This window comes from Phyllobates terribilis, unplaced genomic scaffold (assembly GCF_046119375.1).
Source record: "Phyllobates terribilis strain yellow unplaced genomic scaffold, ASM4611937v1 Scaffold_7__3_contigs__length_470593459, whole genome shotgun sequence".
NCBI classification, from domain to species: Eukaryota; Metazoa; Chordata; class Amphibia; order Anura; family Dendrobatidae; genus Phyllobates; species Phyllobates terribilis.
The window spans coordinates 169,534,269-169,553,562 of NW_027362767.1; the positions used below are offsets into that span (position 1 = coordinate 169,534,269).

Consider the following 19,294-nt stretch of genomic DNA (forward strand, 5'->3'; position numbering starts at 1 on the left):
AGTTTTTTCAGACCCTCCCATCTTACAGGCCCTGGGGAGCAGGGTACTCTCACAAGGAGTGCAAAGTTTGGGAAGATGGTGAGGGATTACCTTGCTGACCTTACCAAAGTCATCCATGATTCCTCTGTGCCTTATAATTATTGGGTATCCAAGCTGGATACGTGGCATGAACTGGCTCTCTACGCCTTGGAGGTACTGGCCAGCCCTGTCGCTAGTGTTTTGTCAGAACGGGTTTTTAGTGCCACTGGTGGAATTATAACTGATAAGCGCATCCGCCTGTCAACTGATGATGCTGACAGGCTGACTCTTATAAAAATGAACAAGGGCTGGATTGGGCCAGACTTCTCAACACCACCGAATGATAGCATAGTAACATAAACTCAAATCCAGTGTCTTTTTTAGGAGGTCTATTCCCATGCACCACTTCACACCTTCACATGGGTATACGCTTCCTGATATTGTCTATTTGCTTTTGTCCTCCTCCTCCATCACCATATCATTCAACACCATATCTACCACATCACCTCCTCTATGTGTCTTGCAAAGGGCATTGGAGTTCCTCCAAGTTTTTGACAGCTTTTGCATTCACTGCATAGGCAAACACTATGGGAGACCCACTTCCTAATAATCGCAACATTGTTTTTAGGAGGCTCTCTGACCTCTATGTCTATTGCAAGGGGCATTGGAGTTCCTCCAAATTTTTGGCAGCTTTTGCATTCACTGCATAGGCAAACACTATGGGAGACCCGCTTCCTAATAATGGGAACATTTTTTCATGAGGCCCTCTATGTCTCTTCCAAGGGGCATTGGAGTGCCTCCAAATTTTTGCAGCTTTTGCATCCATTGCATAGGCAAACACTATGGGAGACCCACTTCCTAATAATGGGAACATTGTTTTTAGGGGGCTCTCTGACCTCTACGTCTCTTGCAAGGGGCATTGGAGTTCCTCCAAATTTTTGGCAGCCCTTGCATTCACTGCATACGCAATAACAGTATAGGAGACCCACTAGTTAATAATGGGAACAACAAAGCATAGCCGGCTGATGGCTCTCTAACAATACCGAGGGCCGACTGCTGGCCCTTTAAGAATAGTAAGAGCCGCCTGATGGCCCTATAAAAATAGGCTTTGTGACTTTCTGAGTGCCTCCATTATAAATGAAACAGGATGTGTCTGATGATGTGTCACACACAGGGTTAGACTGGGGTGTCTGGGACCCTCAGGGGGAATTGACTCTAGGGGCCCACCTACAGCAATATGCAAATATCTGTTATCCGCTATCCCTGTTATAGTGGAGCATTGACTGGCGGCTCCTGCACATCTACTGTGCACATACTATAACTGGGATGTACAATTACGGTAGTTTGCATTAAAGGGGCCCACCTACAGCAATATGCAAATATCTGTTATTCTCTATCCCTGTTATAGTGGAGCATTGACTGGCGGCTCCTGCACATCTACTGTGCACATACTATAACTGGGATGTACAATTACGGTAGTTTGCATTAAAGGGACTCTTTTGTTAAAACAAGTTATCACTGATCCATGGGATCCATAGAATCGATGATCACTTATTGATCGTTTGGGTCCGAACATTGAAAAACGCACATATCTGAAGAATTGGGAAGTTTTATCCCTGACAGGACAGTTATCCCCATTTTAAAATGCAGCGACAGGTGGGACATCTGACCGCAGCTCTATTCATTCTCTTGGGGGCTTCCAAAAAAGAGCAGCGCTCACAGCCAATGAGGGAATGAATGAATCAGTGGTTCTATCTCACATGCTGCTCCAGTCTAATGGGGAGGAAAGCTTCACATTCTGCCGAATTGTGTGCCAGCAGTCAGACCACCACCAATCAATATTATCACTGATCCAGTGGAGAGGTGATTACTTGTTTTTACCAGAGAACCACTGTAAATGCATCTCTGCCTCTCTGGTCCAAGTATTTAATCTCTAAGGCCACGGCCCCACTATCAGTATTCGGTCAGTATTTTTTCTCAGAAGTGGGAGCCAAAACCAGGTGAGGAACAATCAGAGAAAGGGTATAATATTCTGCATTTATCACCCACTCCTTGTTTTGGCAGCCACTCCTGAGAAAAAATACTGACCAAATACTGATGGTGGGGCTGTGGCCTAATGGAAAAAAATATTTTCCTAGTTAATATCAGCGAGAACAAAATAACCGCCATACACAGCACAGTCCACTATATCAACACCAATAATACCACATATAAAAGGGACAAATACCACCACACCATGACTAGATCACATATTACCACCACATAGTGACCGAATAATACCACATACAAGGAACAAATACGGTCACACCATGACCAGACCACATATTACCTCCCTAAAGTGACCAAATACTACAATACTGATCATGAATACAAACCACAATACTAACAACACTGTTATTACCACCAGCAACATTATACACAAGAGCTCTGTATATAGTGTCAATGTACAGGTAACACAGTGATCACCAGTGACATTATAAACAGGAGCTCTGTATATAGTGTATAGGTAATACAGTGATCACCAGTGACATACACAGGAGCTCTATATATATTATATACACAAGTGGTCAAAATTGTTGGTACCCCTCGTTTAATGAAAGAAAAACCCAAAATGGTCACAGAAATAACTTGAATCTGACAAAAGTAATAATAAATTAAAAATCTAAGAAAATGAGCAAATGAAAGTCAGATATTTCTTTTCAACCCTGCATCCACAGAATTTTTTAAAAAATTACACTCATGAAATAGGCCTGGAAAGAAATGTTGGTACCCCTGAAAATAATGTGACAAAAGGGACATGTTAAATCAAGTTGTGTCCACTAATTAGCATCACAGGTGTCTACAATCTTGTAATCAGTCAGTTGGCCTGTATATAGGGCTACAGATACTCACCGTGCTGTTTGGTGACATGGTGTGTACCACACTCAACATTCACCAGAGGAAGCAAAGGAAAGAGTTGTCTCAGGAGATTAGAAATAAGATTATAGACAAGCATGTTAAAGGTAAAGGTTATAAGACCATCTCCAAGCAGCTTGATGTTCCTGTGATACAGGTGCACATATTATTCAGAAATTTAAGATCCATGGGACTGTAGCCAACCTCCCTGGACGTGGCCGCAGGGGGAAAATTGATGACAAATCAAAGAGACGGATAATACGAATGGTAACAAAAGAGCCCAGGATAACTTCTAAAGAGATTAAAGGTGAACTTCAAGCTCAAGGAACATCAGTGTCAGATCGCACCATCCTTCGTTGATTAATCCAAAGTGGACTTCATGGGAGACAACCAAGGAGAACACCATTGTTGAAAAAAATCATAAAAAAACCAGACTAGAATTTGCCAAGGTACATGTTGACAAGCCACAAAGCTTCTGGGAGAATGTCCTATGAACAGATGAGACAAAAATGGAAATTTTTGGCTAGGCACATCAGCTCTATGTTCACAGACGGAAAAATTAAGCATATCAAGAAAAGAACACTGTCCTTACTGTGAAACATGGGGGAGGCTCTATTATGTTCTGGGGCTGCTCTGCTGCATCTGGCACAGGGTGTCTTGAATTTGTGCAGGGTACAATAAAATCTCAAGGCTATCAAGGGATTCTAGAGAGAAATATGCTGCCCAGTGTCAGAAAGCTTGGTCTCAGTCGCAGGTCATGGGGTTTTACAACAGGATAATGACCCAAAACACACAACTAAAAACACCCAACAATGGCTAAGAGGAAAACATTGGACTATTCTGAAGTGGCCTTCTATGAGCCCTAACCTAAATCCTATTGAGCATCTTTGGAAATAGCTGAAACATTCTGGAAAAGGCAACCTTCAAACACGAGACAACTGGAGCAGTTTGCTCATGAGGAGTGGGCCAAAATACCTGTTGAGAGGTGCAGAAGTTTCATTGATAGTTACAGGAATCGTTTGATTGCAGTGATTGCTTCAAAAGGTTGTTCAAAAAAATATTAAGTTAAGAGTACCATCATTTCTGTCCAGGCCTATTTCATCAGTTTAATTTTTTTTAAAAAATTCTGTGGAAGCAGAAAAGCAATGTCTGACTTTCATTTGTTCATTTTCAAATATTTTTAATTTATTATTACTTTTGTCAGATTCAAGTTAATACTGTGACCATTTTGGGTTTTTCTCTCATTAAACAAGGGGTACCAACAATTTTGATAACGTGGGTAGTGTAAGTGTACATGTAACACACTGACTCACCAGTGACGTCTCTAGGCGAAGTCCTTCATCTTCGCTTTTCTTCTTCATCTGGCACAGACAGTCATCACTTCTTCCAGCCAGGAATCAGCTTTTCAGAAAATAACACACAGTTATCAATAACTGATCTCTTCTAGAACAAATACCCACTTCCCCCCCGTCCTCTACACTACACCAGTTGAAGAAAAAAAGCGATATAGTGCCACCCTGCATAGTAACAGGAGCCCTCTTTTGTCCCATCCCATAGAAAACAATTTCCTAAAAAGTAAACTATATTACAGAAGTAATAATGTTCCTAATTGGACTCTACACTGTGTTCCAAATTATTATGCAAATAATATTTTCTCAGATTTTCCCAAATTACCTATATGAATTGCAGTCATTGTAATTTTCCAGTCAAATAACTATTAGAGTACAATTGAAAGGTTTTTGTACAAACTGCCTATGATAACAGTATATTTAAAAAAAAATAAAATACTCAAACTGCACTCAAAATGCATGTTCCAAATTATTATGCACAGCAGAGTTTTCAACCTTTTCATTTTAATAAAGAACAAAAAAATGGTAATTTTTGAAATTATAAGCATTATCAGGTTATTAGAAACTGAAATCAAACAGTTTTCAACTCAAAACTTTATTCTAGGTGATGTTACATTTGCACATAGGACCCCTTGTTCGAAAGGAGCTTCTGAACTCTCTCGTCCATTGAATTTGTCAGGTTTTGGATGGTTTCTGCTTCAAGTGTTTTGCATGAGGACAGAATACCCTCCCAGAGCTGTTGCTTAGATGTGAACTGCCTCCCGCCATCATAGACACTCCTTTTGATGATGCTCCAGAGGTTCTCAATTGGGTTGAGGTCAGGGGAGCATGGGGGTCACACCATAAGTTTGTCCCTTTTTATTCCCATAGCAGCCAGAGATGCAGATGTGCTATGTGCAGCATGAGACGGTGCATTATCATGCATGAAAATGATCTTGCTGCGGAATACACGGTTCTTCTTCTTGAACCATGGCAGGAAGTGCTGTTTGAGAAACTCCACATACATTACGGAGTACATATTTACCCCTTCAGGGATCCTAAAGGGGCCGACAATCTCTCTCCCAATGATTCCAGCCTAAAACATTACTCCACCTCCTCCTTGTTGGCGCCGTAGCCGTGTTTGCATGGGGTGTCCATCAACCAGCCATCCTCCACTCCATCCATCTGGACCATCGAGCGTTGCACGGCACTCATCGGTGAACAAAACAGTTTTGAAGTCAGTCTTCATGTGTTGTTTGGCCCACTGAAGCCGTTTCTTCTTGTGTACAGTGGATAGAGGAGGTCGACAGGATGGCTTACAAATCTCTGAAGGACCCTGCATCTTGTTGTTCGGGGGACGTTGGAGGACCCAGCAGCTTCAAAAACTTGTCTGCTGCTTTGACAAGGCTTTTTTGCCAACGGTCCCACGGTTGGCAAGTTGGAACTGTGAGATTCACTACGTGCACAACTGGTGTTATGTGGAAAAGCACATGTAAGATTCTGCAGCTGTCTCTGCTGATACTCCTGCATGCGTGCATCCCTTTCTATGGCAGGAATACTTTCTGCGAATTTACTTTTGTACCGGGGATCTAACAGTGGGGCAACCCAGTAGTCAGGATTATTTCTAATTCTCACAATTCGAGGGTCATGTTGCAGGTAGTGCAGCAAGAAGGCACTCATGTGTCTTACGCATCCAGGAGCACCAAGACCCTGTTGTGTTGGTGGCGAGGTAACAATCATGCTTCCTTCCTCTGCCCTCTCCCCCCAACCTCACACAACAGAAATGTGATCAAGGTCTCCCTCATCTGATGAGTCTTCCATCAGTTCGTCCTCCACTTCTTCCTGGGCTCCTGCACCTTCCTCACTAGTTTGGCTGCTACTATGCGCCCTGGTAAAACCATCTCCCCCACCCTCACATGCCTGCCGCCTTGGTGCTGCCGACCGTCTGGACCTTGCAGATGTTAGTGACGCGCCCCTGGGCCTGTGTCGCGCTGCGTTGCGCACGCGGGAGCTTACCCGGAGCCGGATCTGTTTAGGGTTGTAGTCTCGTGGCGGTGACCCGGTCCGTGCCCAGGGAGTCAAACTGGACGGCAGTCTGTTAGCGGTAGAAAATGGTTGATGACTACGCCACCCGTTGAATGCAGCCAGGGGGCTGCTGCTGCAGGGCAGACCGCTGAGGCCGGTGGAAGGATGGTGCAGCGTGATAGTATAACCCCCAACGGGAGGGGTATGGCCTCAGGGCAGCCGACGTGGATGATGGGGGTAGCAGGAACCACTCAGAGACGGTATGGTAGCGTTCAGGGTCTTTACTGGTAACAACGATAGACCCTCCCGGAGTACTTGCTAGCGAACGGGGCCTGGTCAGTCCTTGAGCAGATGGGATCTCCCCTGGCCAGGCGTAGTTGTAGGCCTCCCAAGCTGACTGTACTCTTCTGGCTACCTTGCTAGAAGCTGATGTAAGTAGCCCACGTCCCTGAGTGTACCGTGTGGTGCTCACCCGTATGGCCGGTGACTCGGGGCCTTCTAATGGCTTCCGCTCCACGATGGCGGTGCTGGTCCCACGCGTGTGACCGGGCCTTCGGGCTTCTGGGCCAGGGGACCTGAAATCCCCTGCCTGACGGATTCTGCTGCTGGGTAGAAGTTAGTCCCCACAGCCTCGGACTCCGGGTCCGGTAAAGAATCTTCTTAGTCAGGGCGAGCTCTTTAGCTGCCAGCCCCTGACTCCTTGTGACTCTGCTGCTTCCTATGCTGCTCTTGTCTCTACTCTTCCTGGACTCACTAACCCTGCCTCAGCCCCGGGTTTATACAGGGGAAGTTCTTCCCCTCCCAAGGCTGGGCAGGAGGTGTGGCATGCACAGGATCCCTGACCAAAGGACCTCCCACCTGCTCTCAGACGTAATATCTCTATCACTGTGACAACCAGACCCCTGGGGTGTCACACTCCCCCCTAGTGAAATTTAGTACTCCGGGACTAAACACTTTTTAGAAAAATATAACAAGGTATATCAAAGAACAATAAAATACAATAAGGAAACACAATAAGATGGTCACGGATGTCCGCAACCGGGTGCAGTCTTTGAAGAAAAGCAAAGGTGTCCATTTCACCAACACAGGGAGACGTAACCAGGTAGGGGTCTGTCCTACCCCGAGTCCTTAACAGTCTCTAGTCCATCCTGGGTTACGCTCCAACTATATACAAAGGATTCCCGGTAAATCCACCGAAGACTCCTAAAAACAACTAGAAACACAAAATTACACACAAGCAACAATAAACAGGTAAACATTGTAAAACAACTTAAACATTTAGATCCTCCAACGTGCGGGTAACTGGCCTCTAGTGGCCCTAGTGGACCTACGGAGCTGACTGGCTGGCCCTGAACTACAGGGTGTAGGAGCTGTCAAGGGTAAACTGGGCAGCTGTCTACCGGCTCTTTGTCTCACTAGGGGTACGGCAGGCTCACTATAAGCAGAGGGTGGATTCTCCTGTTCCGCTTGGGTGGAGTCTTCTGCCTCCTGGACCGGCTGCTCTTCCAGCTCTACCCGTTGCTCCGTAGGTTCTTGGGATGATGGTTGGAGGAAGGTGAGTACGGGTACCACAACTGCACCATTGACTTGAGTCCAAGACCGAGGGAAGTCCCCGAGCACGGTACTAACCATATCTTCCCTTTCTTCCACGGGTCGATGGTCTTCCTGTTCCTCCTCAGGGTTCCTCAGTTGTTCGGGGCACTTCTTCAGGTGGTCCCGGGATACAATGGCTGTGGTTTCCCCTCCGTCTTTACTGATGGTACAGACCTTCGGGTTCTCGTGGCTTGAGGGCAGTACGGTGTACGGGTCCTTCTCCCACTGGTCGTCCAACTTGTGGAGCCGTCTCTTCCTCTTCAAGACCTGCTCTCCGGGTACCAGGGGAACAGCGGGAGCATACTGGTTGTAAGTCTTCTCTTGTCTTTCCCTAGCCTGACAGAGACTTCGCTCCACGCTCTCCTGTACTTTCCGGTACTGCTGCTGCCTCTCTGTGTCCCAGTCCGTTTCTGGTGAAGTGTCCTCGGGCGTCAGGACTCCCATTTCCAGGTCAACAGGTAACTTACCAGGTCTTGCCCTCATTAGGTAAGCCGGGGTACAGTTGGTGGAACCTACCGGGATGTGGTTGTATAGGTCCACCAGATCGGGCAACTTCTCAGGCCACAGACTGCGTTCTTCCAGGGGCAACGTTTTTAGAAGATCCATTACCACCTGGTTCATTTTCTCACAAAGTCCATTAGTTTGCGGATGGTAGGGTGTCGTCCTTATCTTCCGGCAGCCATACAGATTGCAGAATTCCTGGAAGACCTCCGCTTCAAAGGCAGGTCCCTGGTCCGTCAGCACTTGGTCCGGGTACCCGTGTGGACGGCAAAAGTGCTGCTGGAAGGCTCTAGCTGCTGTTCGAGCCGTTAAGTCCTTGACGGGGACGACAACCAGAAACCGGGAGTAATGATCCACGATGGTTAACGCGTAGACGTAGCCACTTCTGCTGGGGGTCAGTTTTACATGATCCAAGGCTACCAGTTCCAACGGTTGCCGGGTGACGATGGACTGCAGGGGAGTCTTCTGGCTGGCCCGGTCCTTCCTTCTCAGATTGCACGGGCCACAGTCTCTGCACCACTTCTCGATGGTTCCCCTCATGCCTACCCAGTGGAACCGCTCGCGCAGCAGGAACTCCAGCTTTTTCCACCCGAAGTGTCCAGCTCCGTCGTGGTATGCCTCCATCACCATGGCTGCGTCTCTTCGTGGCACCACTACTTGCCAGAGTAGTTCATGCGTCCTGGAGTTAACCATTCTGCGGCACAACTTCCCCTTGTAAAGGAACAGTCGACTCTTCTCTGCCCATAGTTGTTTGGCTTCCTCTGGAGCGTCTGATTCCAGGCTAGCCTCCGGGCGAGTCAGCATCTCCTTCACCAGTCGGACGGCAGGGTCGCTGTCTTGCGTTTCCGCCCAGTTGTAGTGAGGTAAGGGGTTCAACGTAGCAGCCTGCTTACTCCTTACCCGGTGGGAATACTGGATAGTCCCATGACGGTGGAACGCAGGGAGTTCAACTTCTTCCAGTCCCTCCGGATCTTCTCCTCCGTCCGGCAGGTTGGGCATCCTGGACAGGGCGTCCGCGTTGGTATTGGAGCGCCCTGCCCGGTATTTAATTGTGAACTCGTAGTTGGACAGACGGGCCATCCACCTCTGCTCCAGGGCACCGAGTCTTGCCGTGTCCAGGTGTGTCAGCGGGTTGTTATCCGTGTATACGGTGAACCGGGAAGAAGCGAGGTAATGCCTAAAGCGCTCGGTGACTGCCCATACCACGGCCAGGAACTCTAGCTTAAATGAGCTGTAATTTTCGGGGTTCCTTTCGGTGGGTCGCAGTTTTCGGCTGGCATAGGAGATTACTCGTTCTCTCCCCTGCTGAATCTGGGACAGTACGGCTCCTAGCCCGATGTTACTGGCGTCGGTGTAGAGGATGAAGGGCTGGCTATAGTCCGGGTACGCCAAGATTTCATCCCCCGTGAGGGCCATCTTCAGCTGGCGGAAGGACTCTTCTTCTAGCTTTTCCCATTTGAAGGGCGGCTTCTGGTTCTTGGCCTTCCGGGACTGGCCTATCAGGAGGTCCTGCATAGGTGCTGCCTTTTTGGTGAAACCGGGAATAAACCTTCGGTAGTAGCCTACCAACCCTAGGAACTGCCGCACTTCTTTTACGCTGGAGGGGCTTGGCCATCCCTTAATTGCGGTGATCTTATCGGGGTCGGGAGCCACTCCGTCAGCGCTCACCACGTGTCCCAGGTATTGCACCTTTGATTTCAGGAGGTGACACTTGGAGGGTTTCACCTTTAGGCCGTAACTCGCCAGAGCTTCGAACACCTCCGCCAGGTGTTTCAGGTGGTCCTCATAAGTTTTGGAGTATACGATGACATCGTCCAGGTACAACAGGACCGTCTCGAAGTTTCTGTGGCCCAGACAGCACTCCATTAATCGTTGGAAGGTTCCTGGGGCGTTGCAGAGTCCGAACGGCATGCAGGTGAACTCGCTAAGTCCCATCGGGGTGGTGAATGCGGTCTTCTCCCGGTCCGCCTCTGCTACAGGAACCTGCCAGTACCCGCTAGTGAGATCCAAGGTAGAGAAGAAGTTAGCAGATCTTAAAGCAGCCAATGACTCCTCTATCCTTGGTAAGGGGTACGCATCCTTGTGTGTGATACGGTTGATTTTCCGGTAATCTACACACATCCTCATGGTGTTGTCTTTCTTTTTGACTAAAACTAGTGGGGCTGCCCAGGGGCTACAGCTATCCCGGATTACCCCAGCCTCCTTCATGTCTCTAAGCATCCCCTTGGCGTGTTGGTAATGTGCAGGGGGTACGGGTCGATACCTCTCTTTTATGGGAGGATGATCTCCCGTGGGGATGCGGTGTTCTACCCCCTTGACTCGCCCGAAGTCTAACGGGTGTTTACTAAACACTCTCTCATACTCTTGAACCACCCGATAGACTCCTTGTTTCTGGTGTGAGGGAGTGGAGTCAGTACCCAGATGTAGTTGCTGACACCAGTCCTCCATGTCTTTCTTAGAGCCGTTACCTTCCTCCGGGTGAGATGGAGGCAAGGGTTCCACAGATTGTATAGAATTTTGATTAGTGGTATATAATTTGGCTAGCGTGGCATACCGGGGCAGGTACACTTCCCTCTCCCCGATATTTATTATGCGAACGGGCACCCTCCCATGGCGTACATTGACCACCCCCCGTGCTGTCAAAATGGTGGGCCTACTGTCTGAGTAAACTGGTTCTACCATTGCCTGGTAATCTCTACCTCTCAGACCAATAGCTGCCCGGCACCAAATCATCATTTCACTTTTTGGGGGCATGGCAATAGGAAAAGGGTCACACATTCTTACGCTACCAATCTCACCGCCGGAGAGTTCCACTTGTTGCCGTTGCATCAGTGCCCGGATCTCTTTCTGGAGCACCCGCTGCTCGCCGGAGCTGGCATTCTTGGCAACCTGCTGTAAAAGGAAAATCACCTCTGCAAGACAATTTTCAATTACATTAGTTCCTAGAGTTATTTTTGGGTGACTCTCATGTTTGTCAATATCTACAATGATCAGTCCCTGTGCGGCCAGTTCGACTCTACCAATTTTGATGGTCACCTCTTTAAATCCGATCTGTGGCACGGGCTGACCATTGCTGGCGATGATACTCAAGTCGTCGTCAGGGTAGCGGGTAATATCCGAGTCATTCCAGTACTGCTTGAAGAGCACGTACGGGATGGTGGTGACCTGTGACCCGGTGTCCAGTAGGGCACTCATGGGAATGCCATCCAGTACCACAGGCAAGACTGGACGTCCTCCCACATATCTGTCGCGCCAGTTCGATGGGCCTGGTGATCTTTTTCCTGGGGGTTGGCCCTCTACCCCAGGTTGTGCCCGTTTAAAGAACAGTACCTTTCCATATGTCCGGGTTGATTGCAGCGGCGGCAGATGGGTCGTCCGTCCTCGCTGTATCGGTCACTGGGTCTTCCTCTGGCCGGTGGGGTCCTCCTTGGTCGACGCCACGGGATGTCCTCCGGTCCGGATGCCAGCTGGATCTTCCCTGGAGTGGAAACCTGTAAAGACTGCACAGTTCGGGTTAGCGCAGCAACGCTTTTAGCTAGCTCTTGGACCTGATGGTGTAGGTCTGGAGCCGGGTCATTGTCCAAAGCCTGCGCATCAGCTCCCACAGGCCCTGCTGACAAGGGCGCCGCCTCCTGGTAGTAAGTGGTAGTGGGGCGTCTGTGGGTCACAACGCCACCTGGTGCCGGTTCTCGGAGCACCCGGATGGCTCTGTCCTTGAACTGTGCAAATTCTAGATGAGGGTCCTGTAAGGCCATTGCCCGCAACTGGGTGCGGTGGGCATTGCAATATAAACCCTCTATAAATTGTTCGGTCAACAGCCTGTCCTCGTTTCCCACTCCATTAGGGTCGGTCTGCTTAATGGCCCTCAGGGCCTCTTGTAGGTTGAGTGCATAGTCCCTTATACTCTCATGCGCTCGCTGCTTGCACCCGTAGAATCTAAGTTTAATCTCGGCTGAGGTGCGGGTATCAAAGGTGTCCATCAGCCGGGTTAGTATCCCTGCGACAGTCTTCCTCCCAGGTGGCCAGGATTTTACTTCCCTTTTGGCTGCCCCAGTTAGTTGGGCCACCAGGATGCTCACTTTTTGCTCTTCTGTGAGGGGGTACACCTGGAAGAGGCTATCCAGCTTTTCTCTAAAGTCATGCAGGGTATGTGACTCCCCTGAGTACTGGGGTAGCCAAGCTGCTCCCGGGATATAGGGCATGGTGAAGGGCATAACTGCAACAGCGGTAGCGCTGGCGGGGGTTGAGGCAGTGGAGCTCTCCTCCGTATCCGACATCTTCCTCCCCCCTAGTGGACCGTGGCCTACCTTGCGATGATCCTGTTCCGTAGGCCGCGGCTCCGCAGTGGATCGTCAGGGTTGAGGACCTTCCGTCGCGCTCCTGTGACGTCGGCGTCTGCTGGGCTCCTTCCAGGACCTTACGCAACGTCCGGACGTGAGGCGGGGCTTCAGTTCTCGCGCGCTTTCGGAGTCCACGCCCCTCTTCTTCCCGCGCGGCGTCCTCAAGATGGCGTCCAATGGCGGGAAAACTCCACGGATGGCGGGAAGAAGGCTGAAGATGGCGCCGGATGGCGGGAAACTTCACCGATGGCGGGAAGAAGGCTGAAGATGGCGCCGGATGGCGGGAATCTTCACCGATGGCGGGAATCTTCACCACTGGTAAGTTTGAACAGTCTTTGCTTTTCAGGCACGCAGTACCCGGTGGTTGCGGGCACGTGATCCTGCCGACTACGCCAAAGTTGACGCGCCCCTGGGCCTGTGTCGCGCTGCGTTGCGCACGCGGGAGCTTACCCGGAGCCGGATCTGTTTAGGGTTGTAGTCTCGTGGCGGTGACCCGGTCCGTGCCCAGGGAGTCAAACTGGACGGCAGTCTGTTAGCGGTAGAAAATGGTTGATGACTACGCCACCCGTTGAATGCAGCCAGGGGGCTGCTGCTGCAGGGCAGACCGCTGAGGCCGGTGGAAGGATGGTGCAGCGTGATAGTATAACCCCCAACGGGAGGGGTATGGCCTCAGGGCAGCCGACGTGGATGATGGGGGTAGCAGGAACCACTCAGAGACGGTATGGTAGCGTTCAGGGTCTTTACTGGTAACAACGATAGACCCTCCCGGAGTACTTGCTAGCGAACGGGGCCTGGTCAGTCCTTGAGCAGATGGGATCTCCCCTGGCCAGGCGTAGTTGTAGGCCTCCCAAGCTGACTGTACTCTTCTGGCTACCTTGCTAGAAGCTGATGTAAGTAGCCCACGTCCCTGAGTGTACCGTGTGGTGCTCACCCGTATGGCCGGTGACTCGGGGCCTTCTAATGGCTTCCGCTCCACGATGGCGGTGCTGGTCCCACGCGTGTGACCGGGCCTTCGGGCTTCTGGGCCAGGGGACCTGAAATCCCCTGCCTGACGGATTCTGCTGCTGGGTAGAAGTTAGTCCCCACAGCCTCGGACTCCGGGTCCGGTAAAGAATCTTCTTAGTCAGGGCGAGCTCTTTAGCTGCCAGCCCCTGACTCCTTGTGACTCTGCTGCTTCCTATGCTGCTCTTGTCTCTACTCTTCCTGGACTCACTAACCCTGCCTCAGCCCCGGGTTTATACAGGGGAAGTTCTTCCCCTCCCAAGGCTGGGCAGGAGGTGTGGCATGCACAGGATCCCTGACCAAAGGACCTCCCACCTGCTCTCAGACGTAATATCTCTATCACTGTGACAACCAGACCCCTGGGGTGTCACATTAGCCCTTCCGCATACAACTCCTCGTCCTCTACTTCCTCCACCTCCTCTTGTGCCACCACCTGACTCTGAATTCTGTTTAACATGTGCTCCAGCATGTAAATCACCGGAATAATCATGCTGATAATGGCATCGTCAGCACTAAACATCTAAGTCACCATTTCAAAACTGTGCAGAAGGTTGCATAGGTCCCTGATCTGAGACCACTCCTCTAGCGTGATTTGCCCCACCTCTGGATCTCGTTGGCCCAGGCTATACGTCAGAACATATTGCACCAGGGCTTGGCGGTGCTGCCACAGTCGCTGCAACATGTGCAGAGTTGAATTCCACCGGGTAGGCACATCGCATTTTAGCCGGTGAAGTGGCAGGCCCAACGACTTCTGTAGAGATGTAAGTCGCTGAGCTGCAGGATGCGAATGGCGGAAGTGAGCACACAGCAACCGTGCCCTCTGCAGAAGGCCATTTAGTCCGGGATAGTGGGCTAAAAATTGCTGGACAACCAGGTTCAACACGTGAGCCATACAAGGCACGTGTGTGACATTGCCCCGGCGAAGAGCCGCACCCAAGTTTGCAGCATTGTCACACACGGCCTTCCCTGGTTTCAGGTCCAGTGCAGACAACAATTCATGTAACTGGTTCTCCAGAGCTGACCACAACTCCTCAGCTGTGTGACTCACATTTCCCAGACATTTCAAAGTAAAAACTGCCTGATAACGTTGAGCCCTGCTACCAGCATAGTAAGAAGGTGTGCAGGATCCCTTCTGCGCAGTTAGAAAGCTTGTGGCATGACCAGACAGGCTTTGGGTGCAGGTGGAGGACCGAGAGGAGGTTGAGGAGGCAGAAGCAGTGGAGGAACTTCGAGATAAAGAGGATTGACGCACAACTCGTGGGGACGGCAAGACTTGGACAGCAGCCCCTTGTCCTGCTGTCACCATAGTTACCCAGTGCCCAGTAAGCGACATGTAACGCCCCTGTCCATGCCTACTCGTCCAAGTGTCTGTGGTGAAATGCACCCTGTCACACACAGGGTTTCTCAAAGAAGCGGTGATGTTGTATGCGACATGCTGGTGGAGCGCAAGCACACCTTTCTTTGAGAAGTAGTGCCGACTGGGCACCTGGTACTGGGGCATTGCGACGGACATAAGGTCTCGAAAATCCTCTGTGTCCACCAGGCAGAAAGGCAGCATTTCTGTAGCCAAGAGCTTGCAGATGGTGAAATTTAACCTCTTAGCTTTTTCATGGCTAGGAGGAAATGGTCTTTTACTTGTCCACATCTGAGGGACCGACGGCTGGCTGTTGTGCTTAGACGGGGTTGAGAAGGGTGTCCTCGGCAAACTGCCGGTCTGTGAAGAAGGTGCAGGCGGACATGTTAGGTTGCCTTGATCCAAAGGTGGTGCTATCGATGTCGGACAGCGCTGAACACCAGCTGGTGTTTCCACCTTCAAAGAAAATGATGATCGGCCAATCACGCTGGCTGTTGCGGGTAAAGAGGTGGCAGGTCTGCGTCCCAATACAGGTGTGACTGCTGTCCCCCCCAGTCACAGAGGATGAAGAGGCTGCGGATGCACAAGATATGGCAGACGGTGGTTGGCCCGGCCGGCTAGGCCGCATTGTAGCACAGTGAGCTTCCCACTGCAACTTATGCTTATGGATTTTTTGGCCTCTACTTAGCTTTTGCTGACAAATGTTACAGATAACACGAGTTGGGTCATCTTTATCGATCTGAAAAAATGCCCAGGCTATGCAAGGCTTAGCACCCATGTGACCTGAAGAGCCACCACGACTTGTGGTCAGAGGCAGAGTTTTGTTTGAGGATGCAGTTGTTGACGTGCTTCCAGTACTCCGTCTCTGTCCAGGAAGGCGCAACCTGACCTCGTCGTCACTAGCATCCTCCTCCACCTCCTCTGCTGACCTCATCAACTGGCTGACTGTGGGTTGACAGTAAGTGGGATCTCCAACCTCGTCATCATCACGCTGTGTGTTATCACACCCGTCGTCCTCAGAGCCAACCTCTTCCTGCCCTGGCAAAAAACTAAAGTTGTCGCTCCAATCAGGTATTTGAGTCTCATCATCGTCTTCCTCATTGTCTCCACCAACAGGAGTTACAGTTTGGGAACTTGGGTCGACATTATGGTCAGAACCTTCTGCGTCTGGTCCTGGATCCGACTCATAAAGATTCTGGGCATCAGTGCAGATCATTTCCTCATCTGGATTCACAGAAGCTCTGGAGCCGACCTCTGATTCCCAGGCTATAGTATGAGTAAACAGCTCTACAGACTCAACCATCTGTTCTACCTCATACTCAGACGGGCAGCCGGAGACTTGGGAGCTGTGAGGAAGCAAGTGCGATTTGGGTGACACCTCTGAGGACTGGAGTATTTGTGATGTTGAAGTTGAGGTGGAGGAGAGCCCACTTAAAGGAGCACTTGATATCCGTCAGGGTGGATTTGATTTAAATCAAAGTTTCTACCTAAACTAGTTCTTGCTACTTTACTTTAACATGCAAGTAGATGAAGATTTTTAGAATCACTTTTTATATTACTTTTTTCTCCTCAGTTTAATGGGTTAATCATTCATATTTGGACACCACTGTTCTGTTGTACTTAGGAAGGAGAAAAATAATCCTGACCTTAATAACAATTTAAATAGATTTATTCAACTGAAACAATAACAACATTACAGCATAAGTTATTTGCTTAAACAAACATCCATGTTTGTTAACTAATTTGGCTAAACAAAATATATATTTTAAGAAACTTAGACTGTCAGCTCAGCCGACACATGAAAAACTTAAATACTACTGTCCCTGCTGTCCTCTGTAGCTCACTCGTCGTCATCTACATCATCATCTTCTTCTTTGTTCCTATTCATAATCTGGAAAAGAAAAACAAGCTTTCCTGCTTTATTGGGTCCCAACCGATTTCTCAATTTAGAATGAATGAGTCCAAAGGAAGAGAATATTCTTTCAACGCCTGCAGAAGAAGCTACTGCTGTTAAAAGTGAAATCATTACTTGAACAGTCTCTAAATCCAAGCGCTTAAGTGACTTCCACCAGTTTACTGGTGTGACCTTCCTTAAAATATCTTCAGCAAACATATATTTCTTGAATGGTTCCCCCTTAGCTCTGAAGTTTATTATAGTTGGCATTAAAGATGGATGATTGCTGGATACCCATGTCATAGCTAACTCCTCTTCCTCAGCACTTAGGTTTTGACCCTGATATTGGATATTGACAATAGTTGCCAAAAAATGAGCTGGAGTCAGTGCTTGTCCCATTCGTTTGTTTACTGCTGGTAATTTAATTCTGTCCATGTGTAGTTCTGTTTTTAAGTGTTCACTCAGTTCCTTCCAAATTTCAACAGCATCCGCAATAAAGCAGCTATTTTTCTGTATTTTGTTTAAAGCTTGAGAGATGGGTTTCAGGAAGCTCAGCATATGTTCAACATTTCTCTTAAGCCCAATGTTGAGGATTTTGGACGTGACAGTGCCATCTATTTTATCTCGATTTTCTTCACAAAGTGTCATCAGAATAGGCCAGTTTTTGATATACTGCTCAAAACAGTCCACCACAGAGTTCCATCTAACATCTTGTGGGAGCGTTAGCTTGGTTCCACCCATCCTTTTCAGAGCTGCTGCAGCAAAATGATTATTACGGAAGTAGTTAGCAATTTCAACAACATTAGCCTTTATTTCTGGAACACTTAAGTCTTTGGCTAAGAGGTGCAGCAAATGAGCACTGCAACCATATGTTATTAGCAGCTTTGTATTCCCTCCCTGCTCTTCTAAATTTCTTCTCATCTTGGATACGTTTGCAGCATTGTCAGTGACCAAACTGCGTACTAGACATTTGAATTTTTGTTCACATGTTGTTATAGCTTTTACTGCCACTTCTTGTAAGTATTCTGCTGTGTGTGCATTTCCTGACGTATCAGTTGTTTGTGCAAGGAAGACTTTACCTTCTTCTGTTGTTATACAAGCACATACAATAGGATCATTGTGGACATTACTCCACCCATCAATACTTAGGTTAACAATTTTACCCTCCAGAGCTGTTGCACATTGCTCCATTTCTCTGTCATACACTTGATCCAGCAGTTTCCCTGCAACATCAGCTCTGCTGGGTGGACTGTATCCTGGTCTCAGTGACTGAACCATATTAATGAAATGTGGGTTCTCAGTCAGACGGAAAGAAGAGTTCATTGCATAAATAAACTGGGCAATTTTTTCATCAATCAACTCTTTTTCTAATCTGCTAGTTCTTATCACAAACCTATCTATGGTGGTTCCAGGAGGTAAAGGTTTTTTCTTCCTTTTGGGTGATGGTGATATGTGGCTGTGGGTGTCTGATGATGATGCTGCTGCTAATGAAGCACTATCCTGGATGGATAACTCTGAAACTGTAGAACAGGATGATGGTGATCTTGGAGGTGGATAGTTTCCAGAATCCATGAATTCCCCTAAACAAAAAAAGTCAATGCTGTTATTTTATTGTTTCTACAATTTCTGCTTATTGTACACAACACATCACTGCCCCTGCCCCAAAAGGAATATTTGTTTTTCTTCATAACTGTACCAAATGACAGTAACATGCATTAATAATAAGAAATATAATTTTTCTCACACAAGACAGTTCAGTCTTTAGAAATAGGATTCAATAAAAATGTTTACCAACAGATCCTGCCTGTTCAGAAGTGTTTCTTTGGTCATCTTCATCACCGCACTTCTCATGATGTTGCCTCATTCGCGCCACCAGGCCTTGCATCTCTTTGTTGCATCGTTTGCATTTTGCACGCATGCCTGCCTTACCGATAGGCGAAGGAGCTTCATTAAAATATTCATAAACTGGGTCTCTTTTACGGCCTGCTACCATTATAAGGAAAGAATGTAATAAACCTCAGATCGTACACACAAACAGATCCAGACTTGTCTGTCTGTGGCTATGCTGCAGTATTGTGCTCAAAGTTTCACTTTCATTTTCTTGTCTGTTTGCCCTTCCTCCTCCTCACACTTAGATTCACATTCTTCTTGTGTTGTGCAGATCTATTCCACTCCAAACAATCAGAAACATATTGTCTAACTTCTTGGACTTGGCACTGAAGGGGTTGATTCTGTATTCATAGGTTTGTAGAACAATAGGATTAAGGTCTTTTTCTCAACTCTGTTCATGTTGTAACATTTTTGCCGTGAAGAAGAGGCTGGGACCTCTGCGGAGTCAAATTCA

The 19,294-nt window shown here is 48.4% G+C and overlaps 1 protein-coding gene across 1 annotated transcript; it reads right to left on the bottom strand.

The window, feature by feature from the left end:
• Positions 1–16,896: 16,896 nt before the first annotated feature.
• LOC141155444 (uncharacterized) lies at positions 16,897–18,971 on the bottom strand. The gene is made up of 2 exons (XM_073642308.1): positions 18,742–18,971; positions 16,897–18,530 (listed from the first exon to the last, which is right to left on the bottom strand). Exons 1-2 carry the CDS (start codon positions 18,941–18,943, stop codon positions 16,897–16,899), a joined length of 1,836 nt encoding a protein of 611 aa, XP_073498409.1. The 5' UTR covers positions 18,944–18,971.
• Positions 18,972–19,294: the final 323 nt, after the last annotated feature.

Coding starts and splice junctions, on each gene's coding strand:
- LOC141155444 (XM_073642308.1), bottom strand. CDS start 18,943: ATGGTAGCAGGCCGTAAAAGAGACCCAGTTTATGAATATTTTAATGAA. Junction 18,531..18,741: donor TGAACAGGCAGGATCTGTTG/GTAAACATTTTT, acceptor TTTTTTGTTTAG/GGGAATTCATGGATTCTGGA.